At 39.5% G+C, this 22,346-nt stretch overlaps 1 protein-coding gene across 8 annotated transcripts in view; it reads right to left on the reverse strand.

Moving 5' to 3' along the window:
- PDE1C (phosphodiesterase 1C, calmodulin-dependent 70kDa) overlaps positions 1 to 22,346 on the reverse strand; it is a 465,170-nt gene that overhangs the window by 37,588 nt on the left and 405,236 nt on the right. For all 8 annotated transcript variants that reach the window (XM_012720871.1, XM_004676840.2, XM_012720876.1 and 5 more), the window contains 3 exons: positions 21,145 to 21,320; positions 12,726 to 12,956; positions 6,379 to 6,456 (listed from right to left, as the gene is read on the reverse strand). In XM_012720871.1, the coding sequence (XP_012576325.1) occupies positions 6,379 to 6,456; positions 12,726 to 12,956; positions 21,145 to 21,320 (485 nt within the window). The remainder of the gene's footprint in view (positions 1 to 6,378; positions 6,457 to 12,725; positions 12,957 to 21,144; positions 21,321 to 22,346) is intronic.

A 22,346-nucleotide genomic window follows, 5' to 3' on the forward strand; every position in this document is an offset into this window, starting at 1 on the left:
ACATACACAGTGTCTGTTGCTGCTTTGATCCTACAGGTGTGAATTTCAGTAACACAAAATTCTGTAGGAGAAAAATGGAAGTAGGATGTCACCTTGCTTCGTTATAGTCACTATGAGGATATCCATTATATGCCCTACTTGAAAGGTACAAAGATTGCCACTGAAAATAAAACTACATAGAATGCACTGGTTGGGCCCTCCCTGGTAGCTGAAGCGCAGCACTGCCAGTGACCTGCAGCCACCTCAGTGTGAGTTTGATCCCTAGTCCTGGAGGTGGCCCACATGGCGCAGTAGACCTCTTCTGTCTCGCCTACCATTATCTGCCTGTTCTGCTCCCCACTCTGTCTCTGGTGAATCCTCTCACCGCCCTGCACCTCTGGCCTGTACCCCAGTTCTGTATGCATAAATACATAAATCTTAAAAAAAAAAAAAAGAAATTCACTGGTTTAAAATCAATGTCTGTAACCAAAGGAGCTAATTATTCTGATTCACCATGACTCATCAATATTAGAACCACATACAAGTAATAGGTTTTGCATTTCCAAGAGTAAAAGTCCATTGTAAGAAGGAACAAGGAAATTGTTATATTTACCCCATTTGACCATTTCCCACCCACGTACCATGAATCAGCTAATAATTTTACTCCAAATCCATCCAAAAAGTAATTATGTTGGGGGTTCATCATTGCTGAACTGACAATAATTTATTGTTTGGTCAACCTACTACACAACTTCTAAAAGTAGCTAGAAAATGACACTGAAGTATATCAAAATGCTTAAGCAATATTTTTTTTTTTACAATCTACAGAGTGAGGTGCTATCCAAATGTGTGAAAATGATAAGCATATAAATATTATATTGCCAATTTTTCATTCATTTAACTTTGTTGCTTTCTTTTGGCAGGGATTTGGAACAGACACTTAGGTTATCATGCTACTTGAGAAAATAGTCGTGCAAAATGTTTTGTGCCTCTTCTACCACATAATTTCATGCTCCATGTGTACATGCCCATATGTATGCACATATATAAACATGTGTGTAGTAAATGGGTCATAAGAATTTTTATGGACAAATGAATAAGGCAATGGGATATTAACCAGAACACATGTTTCTCTGATGACTAATCTAAATTGGGAAACAGAGCACTATAGATATTTGGGGTAGGGGTACACTAATGGGAAAACCCCACAACAAATGCTGGATTCTCATGTTGAGGGTAATATCATTGATCAATAAGCAAGTCTACTTTTTGCCAATACAGAAGGGTACAGAGAGATATATTTCCAGTACTAAAAAACAGTGTTATTCTTTGAGAGGAAAACAAGTAAAATTTCTTCCTCAAAGGAAAGGATTGACAATTGTAGAAACAAACCCCAAGGCAGAGGCTGTTGATTTTAATGGAATGATCAACGGTGAAGTGGACTACAAATCATCCATTGCTAAAAACAGTTAAGCCCTGACATTCTGCAGGTCAATTTTTTAAAGGAAATTTGAAAGGATTCAAGATTATTAGATTGACACAGCCTTGGATGTGAGAGAAAGGGACAGGGAACAGCTAATGTTGCCAGAGCTGTTGACCATCCTTGACCATTCTAACATCCCCTGGCCATGACCTGGTATATGCACATTAGTAGTGTGTAGCACCTAGGAAATCTGAGCTAAAGTAGTGAAAAAATGAGAAAGAAACATTTAGGAACATCTATCTTGAAAACCAAGAAGTGTCCTTAAAAGATAAAAAAAAAGAGAGGTAGCATGCATTGTCAGGTTGAAGTACACAAATGATACCTATTCATTCTTCAACATATCAGATAACAATTGAGGTCACAATTCATCAACTAACTCTTCTTATGGTTTCAGTTTGCCAAACAACTCTTTCATGTGATTTTAACTTCCCAAGAGAAAAAAAAAGCTGACTGGCCAGTTGACAAGAGCACTCCCGTGTATATATTTCATAGTATGTACCAATGAATTAGCAATCTGAATTACACATTGGTCACATTCATTGATTTGGGTGTCAACAAGTCTTCTGAAGCATAATCAACACCTCATTTGCTGCTAATGTGGAACTCCTTTGTCAGTTAATGTATAGGGATCTACTTTCTAATCAGCACATTTCTCTTTATATTATCACATACATCATATGCTTGTAGATGAAAGAGTTGATTGTTTCTCAGACAAAACAACATAGAACAAAAGGAAGAGCCACATTTCAAAAATCCCTTCAAGAATTCTCAAGAATCCATAATCTCTTCTATTACAACTAATATGATACATTATCTTTGGGTAACTTATGCAACATAAATTGGCATAGAAGTTTGAACTGAGATGTCTATTGTCCTCTAAGAATTGTGAACCTATTAGAATTCTGACAAAATCATATTGACAGTTACTTAGAAGTAAATCTATCTTTCAGAAACTGGAAAAAATAAGTGAATAGAAAATGTGCTGTAGAGTCCCAACATCTAGGGTGTAAAAGGGCTAATTCAAACACGAGTGTGCTGAAGATGAGCGTATGTATCATAGCATGAAGTATCTCTGTGGCTCTGTTCGGACCAATGCACAGACAGCATCAGCTGCAAATGATCACAAGTTGCTCTGTAGGAAGAAATGGCAGACTGGAACCAAGAAGTGGTAAAAAGAGCTTCAACCTCAGGTAAAGGTTTGATGGGTTTAGTGGAAATCCTTTATTTTGGTTTTAAAGAAGCTTTAATGTCACTGTGCTGAGTAATATAGGAGAAATATTTGGAAGAAAAGATAAGGTGAGTATGAATCCCTATAATGAGTATGCTGGATATAGGTGTCTCTGCAGTCACTTCCATGACAGAGCAAGCCACCATCCCCCACCCTTTCTGCAACTAAAAAAATTTTCAACTACATTTGAAAAATAACAGCATTAAGTATGACTTAAGTGGAATGGCTTAGACTATATTCTACTACTGATTTATTATTAACTTTGTAAATCTATTCTAATAGAACAAAAGACATATGATAAACCCAAAGTCATCTGTTGAATTTATTTCCTCCATTCCAAACTAACTTGGTAGGAATCAGCTTAAAAGTAAAAAAGAAAAAGTACTCATTTCCTCAGGTAATTTTTGTGAGTCCCAAGTCTTGCTGATTGTTCAATACCTATATTCAAGTAGTCCATCTGTCAGTCTAGGTTCTCTCTCTCTACCTGAAAGCTGCCTGAAGGCAGTAAATTGGCAGGAAAGGTTTCACTTTCTCTCTCTCATTGGTTTTCATTTCTTGATATAATGTCTTGAAAGCCATTACTTTACATATACTGTCTATTAAAATAATATATCAGGTAGAAGGGCCAATCTAATTCTTGTAACTCCTCTTTGGCAGAAGCAAATATCCATAGATTGCCTTTTGTCCACTCTTTCCTCTGTTTACAATTAAAATTTAAATTTTGTGGACCAACATCTTTAAATATTCCAACTCTCAGAACATTTCATGAAGAAGTTCCTACTGCTCTCCCTCCTGGGGACTTGGCAAACAACCCTGCGAGGTCTAATTATAAAAAAATCTTTGAGTGATGCACACATCGAAAAAATACAGTATATCTTTTGAGTGACTATTGCTCAGTGTAGTCAAGTTAACACAAGTGCATGTTTCTGGGCAATTAGAAAAGTTTATGGCATGACCAAGAGACTATGCTGTTAGAACATGAAAACACACCAGCGATCACTCATTCCTGGGGTGCTCCCACACATCCCCCAACAACAGTGGAAAAGTGTAGACACTGAGAGAATCTTGATGTAGATGCCGAGATCATTTTTTGTCAGTACATGTCTCCCTGAGGCTAAGTAGTGTATTTCAAAGAACATGATTCTTCGAAGTCAGTTAGCAAATTAGTGCTGCAGGGTACTAGAGTACCTCAGTCGCCTGACAGAGGTAATGTACAATTGCAATGTGTTCATTATGCCAGGAGGTAATTTGCCCTTTCAGCCCTCATTCCTGCCCCCTGTGCATGCCTCAGCCCACTGGGGTTTAGGAATAAGTAACTGTGGTTCCGTTTCCACTGGGTTATTTTCTGAATATATACAGCACTGGCACTTCATTCACAGTGGGTCTGATCCCACTGTGCAGGGAATTGTACCTGGAGAATCCCTCTAAAAAATTAGACAGAGCTGGTCACCCTGAGTGCCCAGGGCTTGGATCAGGAGTCAGGGCATTAAAAATAGCTAAGTTGATGCCCCTTGGCCATCCAATGCAATTTGATCGACTAGTAGGAATAGTCAAAATATATCTTCTTGTTTCTACATAGCTTTGAAAAGTCAACATATCTATGTATCTACAAATATTGGCATTAAAACTTTCTAAAGTAGAGATCTTTGATAACCAAAAGGAGAGATGGAAAGGGAAAGTGAGACTATAGAAATTCTTTCTCACTTCATGCCACCAACAATTAGCTTTAGTTCTGGTACAAATTTGGGACAAGGCTAGCAGAAGTAACTTTAGCTCAATCATCTAAAGGCTAATGACACTAAAGCAGTGATAAAAAAATTATTGTCATATAATCTGTCAAAGTCATTTATGCCCAAGCTTGGGGTCAAACTTGCAAGTATATGTACATAAGAGGCTTCCTTCCCTGAAATAGTGAAAGATTGGAACTATGGGGAAAAGGTTGTTAGATTTCTCTTCTTTATTCTCTACAGACTATTCACTGTCCTAGAGTATCAAGGGTCCTGTTCATTAAATGAACAAGCTTTATGCTTACACATATGGTAAAATATAGTATCTATTTTATCATCCCTCCCCACAAAAAATGTTTAATTATTTTAAATATTTATGGGAAATTTCGTTAAAAAAGCACAATGAATGTAATAACATGACAATGGCCATATGACAAGATTATGACAGATATTGATAGCATAATACAGAAATGCATCAAGATTCAAAACCTTATGTTACAAGATTTGGAACTTGACTTTTTCTGGATTTTTTTTGCTAAAGAAATTCAGATAGGCCAGTTGGTGGACGTAAGATGGGTCAGGTGGCCAGATGCTAGGTTTACAGCTAACCATTCTCTTTATTTATTTTCTGACTTTCTGTGCTACCTTGGCTGGGGTCTAACAATATTAGGCAGAGAATCTGTAGTATCTAAGTAAACCTTACTCATAACAGAATCTGGCTGAGAGACTGTCATTTCTAAATCTATTTTATCTCGTGTGATTCACATCTTAGTCACACTCATTCAAAGAGAGTATATTTATTACCTAGTGGTTTCCATTTGTGTAAACAATTTGGTAAAAAATTGCATATGTGTATTCCCAAAAATTGTGTGATAAGATACATGGAGTGAGTTATTCAAGTGACCTTAAAAGTAAAGATCTGAGAGCTGATTTCAAACATATGTGTATAGGATATAAATCACAGTGGCTTTGAGATGAAAGCTAAAGGCACTATTTCTTTTGTAACAGATGTGTGAAGTCTGTGTTCATGCTTCTTCTTACCCCTCAACCTGTGTACCCAGCATTTGTACTTCAGTGAGACGATAACCAAATGATACAAAGAACTGCTTAACATCTTGTGTGATGTCTCTGGTGAGGAATGACTCAGTGAGGGTGCAGGACTCTACCAAAAGTCATTGCCTACATAAGCTTTCATTTTTAGCATAAGGTCATGTACATGTGTGAGGAAATAGCTAGAAATGAGCACATATTATAAATGAAACTGGAGGCTTATATAAAAGGTAAAAGTAGTTTTTTCAGAGTATTCAGTGTTTGGAGGTTAATAATAATTAAAACTTGCAGGATTTTGAAAAAGTGAAATGGTTCTTAAGAAAACTAGCAGCACTGCTCATGAAGCATGCGATAATTCAGGTTCATTCTAACTGGTTTGAGGTTGTCACCCTAAGTTTGCCTTTAAAAACTACTCTTGCTGACCAAACTGTACTCCACAGCTATGGGTGCTCTCTATGTGGGCTTCCCAGCGCAATGATAACACTATCGAGATCTCTGTTTCTACCAAAAGTAATAGCTCTATTAAAAGGAAAACAAAATGGAAACAATGGAACACTTCCCATTTATACTACATAATTCATGATCAAAGACCCATATTTCATCCTACTATAATAAGTTCAGCATCAAGTTTTTACAAAGTTTAAAAGGAAAAATGAAAGTGGGAAAAGAGAGAGCATAGAAAACATTTGTGATTAAGAAGGTATGATGGAGGGAAAGAGACACAACAATAGTTTGTAGAGTATTGAATAAAGGGATAATAATATTCTTTTGAAACAGTCAAGTATTTTTATGGGGTATAATATAAGAACATATTAACAACCATTTTTTTTCAATTTTAGGTGTAATTTTAACCAGCTTGCATTAAATTACACATTTTATGGGAAAAAAAGTAGTGGAAATTATGCTCTTACCATCTGTTTTCTTTGAATCATTTCCGACATTGGATTGATCCTTCTTGTCAGTCTTATTTTTACCATCTTTCAAGTCACCTGTAAGTGATAAACATGACAAACAGTAGATGTATATAGCAAAGGGGAAGGTTATAAATATCTTTAAACCTGTCAAACAAAAAAAGATTAATAGTGCAGCATAATTGTAGTAATGAGGAGGTATATGTCTGACTGTAAATATTTTTTATAACCACATATTAGTTCCTGGAAATTGGATGATGGTCCATAAATTAAGACTGAAAGTTCTTGTTAAGCAGGGCTGCCGTTACGTCAATGGTGCTTTTTCTCCAAGAAGGATTGTTGGGCTGCAGAGTGAGGGGAACTATGAGTCTAATATAAGTTAATCAATTAATACCTTTGTGCTTCAGTTTCCTTATTTGCAAAATGGGATAACATCTACTTCGTGGGCAAAATATTAGGACAAATGTAGTTAAGACCTTGAAGGTAATATCTGGCACATACTTAAGAGCAGTTGTTATTAATCTGAAAATAGCTATAAATGGTTTTCCAATTAATGGGCTTGTTGAAAGGTAATTTATAAAAATTAAAATATGTCTGTACATACACATATAGAGTAAATATGCCAAAAATTTAAATCACTTATATAGAAACAGTGAAATAGTAAGGATGTTTCCAAAAGCACTGAAAGGATTGGTGATTCACAAGCAATTTAAAAATATGTTAAAATAGGACTGCTAGGTTCAAGGACAAACTGGTAGTGTCCTTCAGGATGGATAGGGTTGTCTCCTCTATGGGTCAAAAATCTACAAGTGAACATACAATTTCAGAATAACTGGACTTGAATCAAATAGTAAATGACAAAGTTAAATGCAGCACATTCTCCTAAGCAGGGGCCAGCAAATTGTAGTTCGTGGGCCAATATGTAATTATAGTTTTTAGTCGAAGCCAGAAACATTCATTCCTTTATAGTCTAAGGCTGTTTCCATGCTTCAGTGACAAAGATGAATAGTTGCAACAGAGATGAATAAAAGCCAGGAATATGTGCTACATGACCCTTTACAGAAAGAAAATAAGTTTGCTGATTATTGCCTAAAATAATTAAATAATCCTTGGGTAGTTCTGTTCAACAATATGCAGGGGTGGAACATACATAACATGAAAGGACATGATATCTCTTCCCCAAGTCTTATTCTCAATTTTGGGATATTTTTCTTATGCCTTACTAACAACAGCTTTCCTTTTAGCATGCACATTTCCTTTTACCAAGAATATGTTACTACTAAAGTAGCAGTACTTATGGAAGCAAAAAGACTCCAGTAATAATTGTAAGAGGAAAGAGCACACAGAACCCACTGTAGCATGGGATACATTTATCATCTGTGCTTTCTTAGTGCCAGGAAATGTGTAAATGCTTTACACACATTTCATTAATTTTTATAAAAAAAAAACCAATATGGAGGCTATTATTGAAAGCAGATCACTTCACCAACAATTACCTTACTAAATGTTCAGTTTGCTAAATAACAAGCTCACCAAATGATTGAGGATGTTTTCCAAGTTTGACTTTTTCCTAGACTTCGCTGTAGTCACTCAGTCACACACCGGCCAGTCCAGCCATGGGGACACCTGCCTGCATGTCACATACCCCTGGCCTACCTCTGCCCATACGGTCACTCTGGCAGCAAAAATATGCCTGCAGGCTGTCATAGAGCTGGTTAAACTATTCATCTGACAGCTTCTGAACAAATGGCCAATTGCTTTTTCTACGAAGTGATTTTACTTAAACTGACTAGTGGAAAATTGATGTGAAACTCATATTATCATCTCCATTTTATGTCTATGGTACTGTAGTCACAGATAAAGTGACTTAACACAATGTACACAGATGGGTTTGATTTTAGAAGCCTATCTCTCAGATACTGTAATTTGCAACTTTCTTCTGAAGCTCAGGTTTTAGGTGTTAGGCCTCCATTACTGTTGCCATTGCTAAATACGTCACAGATTTTTAAGGAGATGGTTATCTAGAATAATTCAAGGCCATTTTGTGCTGGTAAATATTCTACAAAGTATTTCCAATAGAATCTGACATATGATAAGCTAAGTGTGAGTGAATAAACTTTCCAAATTTCCCCTTCTTCCCATCTGAAATGAGATGAACCAGCTCCAGGGATTGAGGGGAAAGGGAGTGTACTCTGGCTATGGTGAAAACAGGAGGACTTGAAGTGAAGGTCCTGGTTATCACCCTCCACTACCATCACGAGCTTTCACATTGCCCTGGACTGGAGCTTCACCACCGATGGCAGCAAGAGTAGGTGGTGTTCCAGAAGGTCAGCAGGGGCAGTTGGATTTGCTAACCAGCCACACATGGCAACTTGCCTTCTCCTCAGTCAGTGTTGAGGAGGTTGAAAGAGGAAGAAGTTTGATGGAGATCAAAGTTTGGAGGATCCGTTACTGCTGATAGGGGACCAAAATCCTTAAGCTCCAAACTGGAACTATCTTAGGTGGTCACAGAGGAATGTGCCAGAAAAATGACACATGTTTGTTTGATGATGTTCCTTGAACAGATCCATTAGGTCATTTCCCAAGGGCTGTATATGCAGTAATGGTCGATTGTGAGCTGTTATTCAATAAACAGAAGGAAACAAAAGAGCCTTTCTGTGTAGTTATAAATCATTTTAATTAGGCTGCTGTAACACAGTCTTGACCACCATTAGCTTTTCTTATTATTGTGCTAAATTGATTTCTTTTCCCACCTCTCATTTAATACTTAATTTTTAAGGGAAATGGCAGAGTGCTGCTACTGTTGGGAAATAAAGGAGAATTCAACCCCATCCAGCTGAAAACTCAGGCTCCTGCTTTATGTCCTTCAGGTTTTCCCAGTATCTGTCCTCAAAATAAATTACTGTCACCTCTGCCCTCTCCAGGTTTCTGTTTAGACTCGTCTTCTAGAGTCTATAACCTTTGTGATGGGCTCACTGATTTTTCTGGCCCAACTACCTAGTTTTATAAGCCACACAAACCAAGAGTGCTTTTTTTTTTTTAATATTTATTTATTTATTCCTATAGAACTGGGGTATAGGCCAGAGGCTCAGGGGCAGTGAGAGGCTTCACCAGAGACAGAGTGGGGAGTGGAACAGGCAGATCATTGAAGTACACTGCTGAGGGGAGCTGTGGGCCGGTCAGGAGAGGTCTGCCATGCCATGTTGATCGCCTCTGAGGCAGGCAGGGATTGAACTCATGCTGAAGTGGCTTTAGCTTCTTAGTGCTGTGTTTCAACCCGCTGCGCCACCAGGGAAGGTCTCAAGAGGGGTTTTTATGCTATTAAATGGTTGGGTGTGGGAAGAGGAGGATTTCATGACATGTAAAAACTATATAGAATTAAAATTTAAATTTCCATAAATAAAGTTTTATTGGAACATAGTCAACGCATTTGTTTATGTGTTAATTCTGTCTGCTTTCATGCTAACCCAGCAGTAATGAGTAATAGAAACAGAGGTTATATGGCATGCAAAGTGTGAACTACTTTGCTGGTGCTTTATAGAAAACGTGCCAACCCAGGGATAAGTGAGTATAAGCTTCTTGTGAACAGCAGCTGAGACTCAATATTTTTTGGGACTCCCCCACTCTCCATGGTGCCCAAACAGGTCAGGAGTGGGGCAAACTAGCTAAGAAATAAGGAATTTGGATTCATTTAGACCTGAATTTGACTTTAAATCTCTCATTTTTTTTTTTTAAATGGTAGCTTGACCTTATAAAAAGTGACTTACGGGCCCTCCCTAGTAGTGCAACGAGTTAAAGCATTATGAAGCTCTCCGAATACACTGCAACATGAATTCAATCCCTGGCCAAGGAGCTGACCCACATGGCATGACAGACCTCTTCTGACCCACCCGCTGTTACCCTCAGCAGTGTACTTTCTCAATCTGACTATTCTGCTTCCCACGCTATCTCTGATGAATCTTCTCACCCACCACACCTCTGGCCTATACCCCAGTTCTGTAAGCATAAATAAATAAATAAATCTAAAAAAGAAAAGTGACTTAATCTGTTTGAGTCAGTTTTCTCATCTGTGAAACAGAAGAAGTGCACCTCCTTCATAGAATTTAGGTTTTAAAGTGATTTAATGTGGCTGTAAACACTCAAGTACAGTGTCTGGCACACAGTAAGCACTCAATAAATGCTAGTGATATTATGATGACTCTTTATTGAGGGAAAGGCATTTTTAACCCACTCTTCTAAAAGAAAAAAGCAGGGAAGAAACATGGCTCATTTCTCTCACTAGCCCTGATATATTCCACCTTTAAGAAGGAGAAACTCATCTAGAAGGAGGAGGTAAGCATGTGCAGTTCAGTCCAGATGCCCATCTCTCCAGCTCCCAGCCCCCTCTGGGATACAGGACACACACCTTTCGTGTCACTTCAGCAACTGGGGTGCTGTGGTGGGGCTGGAGCACGCACTGATCCTGCCTGCTTTGACGGTGTCTGGCTCAATTTAGGGCAGACCTTTACTTTTGTGTAAAAATACTGTCTTCTGATTCTACTTGTTACATGTGCTGATTGTAAAAATGACAGAAATGTGTTATGCTAAGTACATCAACATAGTTCTCTTCCCTTGCCCTATGTGGCATAACAACCAGACAGAGTTCTGAGCAGGTCATTTGGCCTGACAGGCAGGTAAGGGTGAATTTGTGAAGAGAGAACTTAAAACACATCAGGCATATAGTCAAATCGCTACTTGTCTGATTGTCACTGTTTTGCTATTATTGGAAGCTCCCTCCTGACCCATGCTGTGAGCAGGTACATTCTATACATGGATTCAGTGGAAGGTTATATAAGCTGGCCCAGATCACTGAGAAATAAGAAAAAGCTGTGTCTTGAATACTGGTCTAACCTCAAGCAAGGTCAAGCTACAGTGCTCCCACCTGGCACCTAAACACTCCAGAGACTCTGAAATCCTGGTTATTCATAAAACAGATAACCAGTGTCACACCTGTGGATGCTAGCTCACCTCATTCTCCAGGTAATAAGTCACTACCTCACAGCTGACTAGCAAACTACAGCATTGTAAAACCAAGCTACTACAGCATTGTAGAACACAGCTCCTCATTACATATACACATGTACACACACTCACACTCAATGGAATACTATTCAGCTATAAAAAGGTTAAATTTTGCCATTTGTGATAGCATGAAGGGCACTGGAGGAGATTATACTAAGTGAAGTAAGTCAAAATGGATGCCTACGTTCAGGTGGAATAAATAAAATAAAACAAAAGGAACAGACACAACTAAGCCAAAACAAATCCTAGAAATGTGACTGTAGAATTTAGGCTACCACAGGAGCAAAAATGGGGCTTGGCGTAAAAGGGGAAGTAGTTGTTACAATGGAATGTGGAGGACTGCGTGTACTTGGTGGGTGTGGTGTGGAAACATACATCTGAAAAGTTGTACCCATACCCTCACAATGATACACAGGATTGTAGGCCACCATTTCCTCAATAAAAAATAAGTCAATTTAAAAAAAAATAAAACAGAGCTCAGCTCAGACATCATCTCCTCGTGAAGCCCTCCACTCCACAACCCTCAGACCCAACAAAGCTGTCTTTGCCTTTGCGCATGGCCTCAGGCAACAATTCTGCCCTGGCACTAGGTTACTTGTTCACATATTAGTAGAATTACTTGTGACAATGTTTATACATCTTGTGAGATCATAGACTCTTGCAGCCTTTCCATTTCTGAAGCATCCTGCTTGGCAAATAGTTCCTAATCAAATGTCCTTTGCATTTAATACAAGAAATCATCAACTACATGTGACCAGCTCATCTTGGTTTGTCTGGGGCTTGTCTGGGTTACACACTGAACACCTTGCAACCCAGGAAATCCCCTTAGTCTCAAGAAAACTTCAGTAACTGATCACCCTAAATTAGTATTCCGCTAGTTACCTACCTCATACAGGTACACACTATGGGAACAGAACTTGGGCAGACCTGAGGCCGAGCCACTAGGGGTGCTACACACAGAAGGTTGACTCTTCCGTAGTCCGTCTGGGCAGTAAGCACACAGGAACTGTGCTGGGGTTGTTAGCAGGAACCTCCTCAGTGGGCAGGCAGGCTCTGGTCAGAGGCCCCAGAACAGCTGGGCCCAAAAGGTATAAATCTCCTCAGACAGCTTCTGGCCGCTTCTGATGTGATCCTGCTGGGATTGACAGCCCAGCGCGGCGAGATCCACAGCAGCTGGGTGACCAGGCAGGCCAGCACTGCCTCATAGGTACAGCTGTTTGCCAGTTTCCATTCATCACGTCATTAACAGCCTGAAATGAGCTTTTCACCAGCACAGTTCTACTCACCATTCTGTTGCTTTTCTCCTGACGATTTCTCGGCTTTGGAATTTTTCCCACGAGGATTGTGGTTTTTGTTGGTGCGCGTTCCGTTGACTTGGTTCTTAGCTTCCTCAGATGTCTTTTTCTCAGCTTTGCCAGATGCTCCTTCTTCGGCCTGGCCTTTGGCTTCCATTTCCTTCTGCTTCTCCTCTGCGGCCAAGCGAGCCTTTTCCTCTGCTTCCTTCTTGGCTTTCTCCTCTATTTCCATGGCAAATTATAAAAGGCAGAGAAAAGATAAAAAGAGATCCCCATTAGAACAACTGACTGACAAAAACAATTATTTGCACTGGGAATTATTTCACTAAAATGATATAAGGTTTCTACTGAGTGTTTGGGTTTATTTTTGGTTAATATACACCCATCTGGCATGTGTAGTCAAGGATCTAATACAACTGATTCTTGGTGATGTCGTTTCTGAAAAGAGTGGGTAAGAAGAGATCAGGAAGAAAATAAAATTAAGGAAAATAATAATGAGCAAACTAAACTGTCACTAGCATTATTAATATTATGACTAACAAATTCTCTCGAATGTATTCTCTATGTCAGGTGTTAACGCTAAGTATTTTTAGGAGTTACCACTTTTCATTCTCAAAACAACAGTCTGTGGTAGCTACTACTACAATAACATTATTTTACGAAAGTGGAATCGAGGCTCAGAGACATCACAAGTTTCTTCCGTGGAGACAGGAAAAAATAGTTTCATGTTGAAACTCCAATGCTTGGGACTGGGAGTTTAAAAATAAACAATCAACTACAAGACAAATAGGGAAAATCACCACCACTAGAATGACATAAGGTATCTACTGAGCATTTTGGTTTCAGGCCATTGTGAATTTATAAGTAGGAAGAAGATTTTTTTTTTTTAGATTTATTTATTTATTAGTACAGAACTGGGGTACAGGTCAGAGATGCGGAGGGTGAGAGGATTCACAAGAGACAGAGTGGGGAGCAGAATAGGCAGCTCTATGAAGTACACTGCTGAGGGGAGCAGCGGGCGGATCAGGCGAGGTCTGCCGTGACATGTGGTCACCTCCAGGGCAGGCGGGGATCGAACTCATGCGGAAGCGGCTTTAGATACTCAGTGTTGTGCTTTAACTCACTGTGCCACCAGGGAGGGCCGAAGATTTTTAAAAAGTCTTCGAACTGCCCACAAAGAGAGGTCATCTTTAATTTGGCCGAGGGCTCTAGTCTGTGACTCTCCCTCTAATGAGAGGATGTCAAGTCTTATTTTCAATTCGGTGACTGTAAAAGGGTTTGGTTCTGGATGTAATCAAAACCACAGTGCAAGTGTGTAAGCATTTATGAAAAGACTGGTTCATTCATTCAACTAATGTTTACTGAGCAACAATAGTGTCAAGCACTGTTTTAGGCACTGGGAATAGAGCAGTAAGCCTACTGACTTATGGATGCAGATCATGGCAAGTAAACAGATCACTAAGTTAATTTCAAATACTGTAAACTGCTTTACAAGCAGGAAAGAAGAGTAATATAAGTGAACACCATCAATATGAGGAAGGGAGGAGCCATTAGAGAAGGAGGTAAAGAAGGTGATGCTGGATTAAGTCCTGAATGACTTGGATCTAGCCTTGTGGGAAACAGTGTTCCAGGCAGAGGAAATTTTAGAAACTGGAAAGGCCATGAGGCAGACATGAGCTTTGTACAGCCCAAAGACACTGAGATAGGCAGTTTGGTCAAAGCAAAGTTGTTAGCAAGTGGTAAAGGATAGATGATGGGCTAGAATGCCCAAAGACAAACAGCTGAGCTGTTCATGGACCTTAAGGCCTGACCAGGCAGTAGAGGGGGATCTGGGCCATAGGAATTCCAGAACATGCACAAAAGGCACCTAATAGACCAATTTTCTGCCTGGAGATTCATCCTGTTTAGCATTCATTTCACTGAAAAGGTCAAGCTCCATTATGAAAAGCATTATTACATATCCCGTTTAAATATGCTACAAATGTCCCACACCTATGATCAGGAGTCCTCGTTGTCTCCCTTGGTAAGTCTTGGTCCTAGAAAGTCCTGGTTTTCATAGACATGTTTGCTTTTAATTTAATGACCTGCAGCATGATTATGCAGCTGACCAAGCTTTCTTTTGTTTTAGCTGCTAAAAAGCACAGTCAAGGCTCTCTCTGGTGGCCCAATGGGTTAGGATGCAGCACTGCAAGCAAGCCACAGCCACTTCGGTGCCAGTTCTATCCCCGGCCCCAGAGATGATCCACATGGTGCGGCAGACCTCTCCTCACCTGCCCGCTGCCCCCCTCAGCAGTGTACTTCATCAATCTGCCTGTTCTGCTCCCCTCTCAGTCTCTGGTGAATCCTCTCACAGCTCCTGCACCTCTAGTTTGCATGCATAAATAAATAAATCTTTTAAAAAATGAACAATGACATAAAAATAAATAAATTAATTAAATTAAATTAAAAAAAAAAACACAAAGTCAAAATGGGGTCCATGTCTACAAGTCCACAGGGCTTTGTGGTACTGTGCTCTGTGGATGGCTGTAATCTTCAGCTTCATTGTATTTTTCTGCCCTGACAGTTGTTTCCTCAGATGTTTTCAATGATTCAATATAAAATTTTCATTTAATCTTTCATTGATTCACCCACCCACCCATCCAAACCAATACCCTGGCCTCACCCCAGATATTTAAATCAGGTTCTGGGGGGAGAAAGGTAAGAACAGAATATGCTAAAATCTCTCCAGATGATTCCAGCATTTAATCAGGTTTGTCAAGAATTGATTTAAATTTGAAATGTTTAACATTCAATTTTTCATGGCAGGATGTATCTACAAATTACAATAAAAAGAAAGTATTTCTTTACAAAAACATAATCATGTGCATATATAGTATAATAAGGCTCCTGACTTTAAAATAAAGGTACAATTGTTGGGGGGAAAGGATGTCTTAAACTCTACAAACACAGGTTTTATGGACCCCACCCACACTCCACAACAAAGAGATTCAAGGACTACAAATCCCATAGTGCCATTACCACCAAAGGGAGGAACTGAGGGTGGCATTAAGCAAATAGGTATAATACCAGACATGTCCCGAGATGTGGGTCTCGGGAGTGTTTGGCTTTCGTTGGCTTTCAGCTTGCTATTGGGTCCCAACTCAATGGAACTAGTAGGACACATCAAAATGCATCTCTCTCTCTCTTCATTCCTGAGTTATTAATTTCTTCATTTTCCCCTTTTTTGTAAGTAAACCCTCTATTACCCTTTTGATATGTGCCTGCAGTTGAGTCTCATTATAAGCCCCCTTTAAGCACATGGGGAGGACCCACAGTCAGGTCACCCCGTTTCACATTGGGGCTGCCCTGTAACACAATGATTAAGAGCGTCCAGTTGGAAGAAGGTGATGGTGAGAAGGCATCCTCCGCACACCGGCAGGACCACAGAAGGCCTCCAAGAATGCCTATTCAAGCTTCCTCTCAACTTTCCACAATGCATTCAGGACAAAGACTAAATGTCATCTCCATCAGTGTATTTCCAGCCTTTCGTACACCACCAGGCACATAGCTGTTGCACATGGGACATTTGTTGAGTAAATGAAATGTATGATTTATCCTCAGCCAATGGCCCTGACCTGCACATATTCCTCACCAACAATCTAAACCAGTGTGCAATACAGAAAATATACAGACTCCAAAGTCCTATTCTGAAAGAGTTAGCTATTTGGCAAATTGTCCCCTCAACCACTCATGTAGGTGAGTAAAAAGATGACTGCTCTTACTAGTCTGAGAAGGAAAATAACACAAGAGAAATTTGCTCTTACTCAGGTATGAAGGAAAACTCTTCACAGAATCCCCACTGACTGAGTGGCAAACTTTCAACATCCAAAATGCCCACAAGTTAAAAATAATTTGATAAAAACTGAAGGTGTTAAATTCTGGTTTACCTCAGAAGAGCATAAAACATTATCTGGGCAAGAAAAATTCATTTGACAACTGAGTCAGAACAATTTTCTATGGGAACTCTAGTAAAAAAGAAGTAAATAAAAAACTGAGAGGAGGGTACACTTTGGAAACAAATCTGGTTTTGCTCAATTCCAGGTGACAGCAGGCAATTAATGCTTAGATGAAGGAATGATCACTCTCATAACATCATAATCTGATCAGACAGGAGCTTGGCCCCCTGCAGTGAGCCGTTCAAGCAGTGGCTCTTCAAGCAGTGGCTCTTCAGGGGCCTTCAATTTCTCTACCTCCATCCCTTGCTCAGATCTCTGAAATATCTGACATTAGTGCGAACAATCATCAACATCCCGTGGTACTACTCGAAATGAAGAGACAAAGCCAACAAACACATACATAAGAAAAAAAGGTAATAAATGGGCAGGATGTAGGGCGGCTGTTCCAGTATAGTTAGATTCTCTTATATTTTCAGGATAAAATATCTAATACACATGAAACTTTCCTACACTGAGAAAATGTGAGAATGCAGGTAACCTGTCGGTACACAGTTTCCCAAGGTGGCATCGGTACAGTCAATTAGCTGTTCAGGTCTTAGATTTAACATGCTGGCATTCCCAGGCTTCTTGCCCAGAGAGAGCAAATACCATGGTTGATCCTGTCTCTGGTTTTTGTCCCATGTCAAACTGTCTATGTGATGTGACTTATATTATGAGAGAGCACAGAAGTAAGCAGCTGAAGAGTTAAGGTAGAGCAGAGCCCTTGTGATGAATAAATTGCATTTCCCCTGAGAGTAGTTCTATCTTACGCTGAATGTCTGCACAGTCTGGTAGAAATACACTAATTTCTTCATTTAATTTGCCCTTCTGAATAATGATACTATAGGCTCTTGGTTAAAAATGGTATTGGGCTAGTTGTCCCTTGACGTAATTTTTCTGAAATGCTTAGGTAAACTACCTATAAAGAGAAAAAGGAAAACAAAGAAAGAAAAGGAGAAAAAAGGACTAATCGAAAAAAATACCATATTAATTTTGAACTTCCAATTCTCAATTATATACAAGAATAACAGAAAGGAACTTCTAGACATATAAAGACTCAAAAGATGCTCCCACAGACACCTGTGGGAAACCAGCTCAAGCCATGGTGCTTGAGCTGACAGGAAAATTCAAATTCAATATTAAAAACTCAAGAAGGAAATATATAAGTGTATTGCCTACATATTTAAACTTGTAAAGCTTAACATGATAAACGTGTAAACATAACAAAACTTGTGAAGCTTAGTGTGTTAAATAGATTGCTATTAAACTACAAACAAAATAATGTAAATATTTAAAAGGACATTAAAAGATAAGTGTACTATAAAATAATAATTTACTTATGATCACCAAGGCTGGAAATCTCAATCTCAATAGAAAATGAGTGATGAGGGAGAAAATTAATACAAATTCACTAAGCTTCTCAGCATTAACAAAGAAGCATCACTATTTATTGTGGTATATACTATTTCATATTTACATTGATAGAAATAATTTAAAAAATAGAGTGATGGTAATCTCCATCAACTAAAATAAAATTAGGGTATATAAAAGAGATGATAAGCAAAATTAAAAGCATGTGGAAAATTGGAGTGCAGCACAAATTGCAAAACATTTTGTCAACCTACTATTATCATTCTTAATATGTAAACAGTTATTATAAACCAATAGGAAAGTATAAACATCCTTGTGGAAAATATGAAGGAGGATAGGAAAGGGAAATGGCCTTGTACTACCCTTCCACAGGGAGAGAAATTTGGTAAAACAAACAAAAGAACAAAGAACTTTGCAGAGAGAAATCTGACATTATATATCAAGAGCTTTAAATTTTGTCATCAACTTTAATAGAATCTATCTAATTGCTGAATAAGTGCAAGTACTGGAAATTTGTTTGATAGCCCAGCTATTCTCAGAAAAAAATTACATAACCCAGGCCTTTTGCCTGAAGCTACCTTCTTCTTCCTTGCTCAATACAAGACCTCCATCAGAACTCCACCCCAGGCTATGAGCTAGCTGCCTTTCATTCTTGGCTAGAAAAATTGCCCTCCCCAAGCCTCAGGCATGGTTAAGGAGGAGTCCTAAAATAAGCAAATCTCTCTCAGTATACCTAGTATGTTTTAAAATTATTGACATTTACTTATCTTATTTTAAAGGGCCAGATTTCCTCTGGAGAAGAAAACTGTCTAATGCTCCCCCAGGTAATTAGTTTCAGAAGGTAATTTTAGTAAGCCAGCTAATTGCAAACAAATTATTTTGAAGTACTTTTTAAATTGTGTGTTGTCAGGAATTGGATTTTCATGAGTAATGAGTGTAATTGATTATGAAAGTGCTTTTATATATACATATTCTTGAGATGATACAGTAGCTTCCATCACTGCTTGCAATGCTTGCCAAAGGGAAGATGTTAATGTTTACAGCATCTGAGGAGACTGTGAGAGGCAACCTTAAAATAGGGGCGAGGCAATGGCTTCCTTCATAGCTTAGGGTGAACATCTGTCCTGAAATGTTGAGGGCCCAATTAGGTCACCATAGGTATCAATCCTTTAAACTCACCATAGGTATGAATCCTTTGCATCCCCTGAAATAAGTAGTCACTAGAGCAGGATTTCACGGGCAAGGCCCAGTGGTTGGCTTTTGAGTAACTTCAACAGAGAGGCCTCCCCCATTCTAAAAGCAGTTCCCCACATCTCCCATGCTTGAGGGGCTACTCCCACCCCTGGGACTTGTGTTAATACTGGGAAGATGAAATATTGTTTGGGAGATTAAAAACTCTCTGTGCCTGTTATGAGTGTCTGGGGTTCAGGACTGGTAAGCACCGGCAGCAAGTGTGAGTTCAGTCAAGGACTAAGCATCTGTTCTTTTATTGGAAGACACTGTATCCCCCTCCCAGAAGACTGTGAACTTTGAGGACAAGGATGTCCAGTATTCATCTCTATACCCTCCCCACAGAGCCTGGCACACAGTAGGCACCTGGAAGATTATGGCAAAACTGACATGTTGAAACTTCACCTCCTTAGTGAGGACTACCCCTGACTAAGCTCCAAGAGTCATCCACAAGCAGGTAGCTTAAGAGTGTGATCGCTATAAAAAGAAGTTCCCTGTCCCTAGCTCCACCTAAGGAACAGTAGAGCAAAGTAGCAAAAGTAGAAACTGAAAGAAGACTTGGGAGCAGCAGGAAGAGCAGCCATCTGAGAAGTTCCTTCTGTTTCTTGGCCTTGGACTTGCACCAGGGTCTTGGGAACATGAAAAGAGATGCTTGGAGTTGAGACATATAGAGACACTGGAAGAGACATGGGTGAGCGGACCAACAGAAGCTTCTATCTTGACTTGTACTTAGATTTTGCTCTTTTCATCCCAGACTTGCCTGGCCCCTCTTGTCCCTTTCCCATTGTTTCCTGCCCAAAGATGCCTTAGACTTGTGGCAGGCTTTCAGGTGGCCCCACTGTGGGTCACCCCTATTTGGCTAGGCATTTACCCATAAGGGGATATGGTGATTTGGGGAGTTTCGTTGGGAGGCTACATCTTTTCTTCTCTTTCTATGCACACTACTAATTCTTTTAAAGTTTGTTTGTATTGAAGTCTTACACTAAGAATATGTTTTGTCCTTATGCCACAAATGACAGGAGCCATTTAGAGCATGCAAGCCTAAGGATTTTGGGTGCCCTCAGTTTGCCCTTGAACAGTTCACCACAGCTTCACAGCCCTATCTCAGATACCTGTCCCTCTGAGACTACAGTATGAGCATCTAAGGAATGTGATCATTTCACATGTTTTCAATAAAAACACATACATGCATGACAAATGAGTTTCAGCTGCCAAAAAACCACATGGGTTTGTCTTTTTTGTTTGTTATTGTTGCTGTTGTTTTTTGTCTTTTATGGTACCAAAGTCATGACTTTTTCTGATTTGAATTTTGATGGTGTCCACATCAGCAAATTTCTGTTGCTTGCATGTTATATTCAGAAGACCAGCCTTAGTAATGGCTAAAGGGAAACTGTAAACATGAAAGGAAGATAACAATGCATTAAAGAAAATAAAGCTCTTTCTTTCTCAACATAATGACTGAGGTGGTTCTTGGCCAGACTTTAGTTAAAAGATGTCACAGAGGCCTCATAATTGTGTCACATTGAAATGAGAATGATGAGAAAGTTTAGAAGAAACCAAGAAATAACAAAACCTTCCATGGTCTCTTTATACCAACAAAAGTTGTTCAGTCACACAGCACAGAGGTCATGCTGTCAGGAGTCAGAGCCTGCTATCAAGCCCTGGTATTAGATATAATGATCAAAAGATCTTAACATTCAGTAATTTGAACCCACATGCTGAGATTGTGCTTTGTTTGCAACACTTATAAACCAGGGATGTCGGGGCCAGGTTTTATGAGTGGGCGCTGAGTGGGTCAGACAGTCCTTTCGGAAGATTCCCCAACAGCACATTACCTTTGGGCACCTTGGCCCTCCATCGTTCGCGATTGATGTGTACCACCTCCGTCCAAGTGGTTTTAAAACTCTTATAGTCAACGGGGATCACATTGTTGTTGACTGGGGCACTTCCTTCTGAACCAGCGCTCTTGACACCTGATCGCTTGGCATCTGCTGAACTGATACTGTTCAGACTAGAGGGCAAAAAAAAAAAAAAAAAAAATCATAGAAAGAGGAGGGTCAGTGTTAGGAAAACAAAGGTCAACTGACAAGCCCAGGGAAGGGGTGGTTAGCATTCCCCAAGTTACTGCCTTGAAATCCCTAAGTCGTGAGGCTTGTAATTATTTTATTTTCCACATGTGACAGATAGAAAATATGGCATTTTCAACAGGAAATAAAACCAAGATTCCATCTTGTGACTATTGATAATCCCCATATTTCTTCTGTTGACTGGTTTTGTCTCTTTTTTAGTAAGACTAGAATCCTCACCCATGAATTTCTATCTTCAACTCTCTGGCATTAATTAATTTGAACTCAACTTCCAGTTGGCCCCACAGTTCACCCACTGCTTCCATAGTAGCCACTTTTCCAAGATACCCAATATAATTTCTAACAAGAAGCATGTATTTGGTTTTTCACCTCTTTCTTGGCACAGACCTCTTAAAGCCCTAGGGAGTTCCGAAGTTACCAGAACTATAGAATTGCCTTTTGTTATTTTAATAAGGAGATGTGGGGACCATTATTTTAATAATGGGTGGGGGGTTGGCAGGCCACAGAGAGCCAACTGTGTTCAGTCCCACCCTCAAACTCCTGAGAGTGGAGAGGGCAGAGGGTTGAATCATTTGCAAAGGCCAGTGGGTTACTCAATCACACCTAAATAGTGAAGAATCTAGAAAAATCCAAAAGGACAGGGTTTGGAGAGTCTCCGGGTGGGTGAACGTGTAGACATTTGGGGAGAATGTTGTACCTGGGGAGAGCAAGCAAGTTGACACTCTTCCCCCATATTGGCTCTATGCATCTCTTTCATCTGGCTGGTTTTGAATTACATCCTTTTACAAATGAATGGGTAGTTTGGTGAGTACCATGTTCCTTTGAGTTCTGTGAAGGACGCAAACCTTTGATTTGAAACTAGTTGGTCAGAGTATAGGTAACAACCTGAACTTGACCTGATGTCTGAGTTCAGGAAGAATGTTTGGGGACCTCCAATTTGTAGTCCATTG

The sequence above is a fragment of the Condylura cristata genome, unplaced genomic scaffold (genome assembly GCF_000260355.1).
Source record: "Condylura cristata isolate star-nosed mole 26May11 unplaced genomic scaffold, ConCri1.0 scaffold00005, whole genome shotgun sequence".
Classification (NCBI taxonomy): domain Eukaryota; kingdom Metazoa; phylum Chordata; class Mammalia; order Eulipotyphla; family Talpidae; genus Condylura; species Condylura cristata.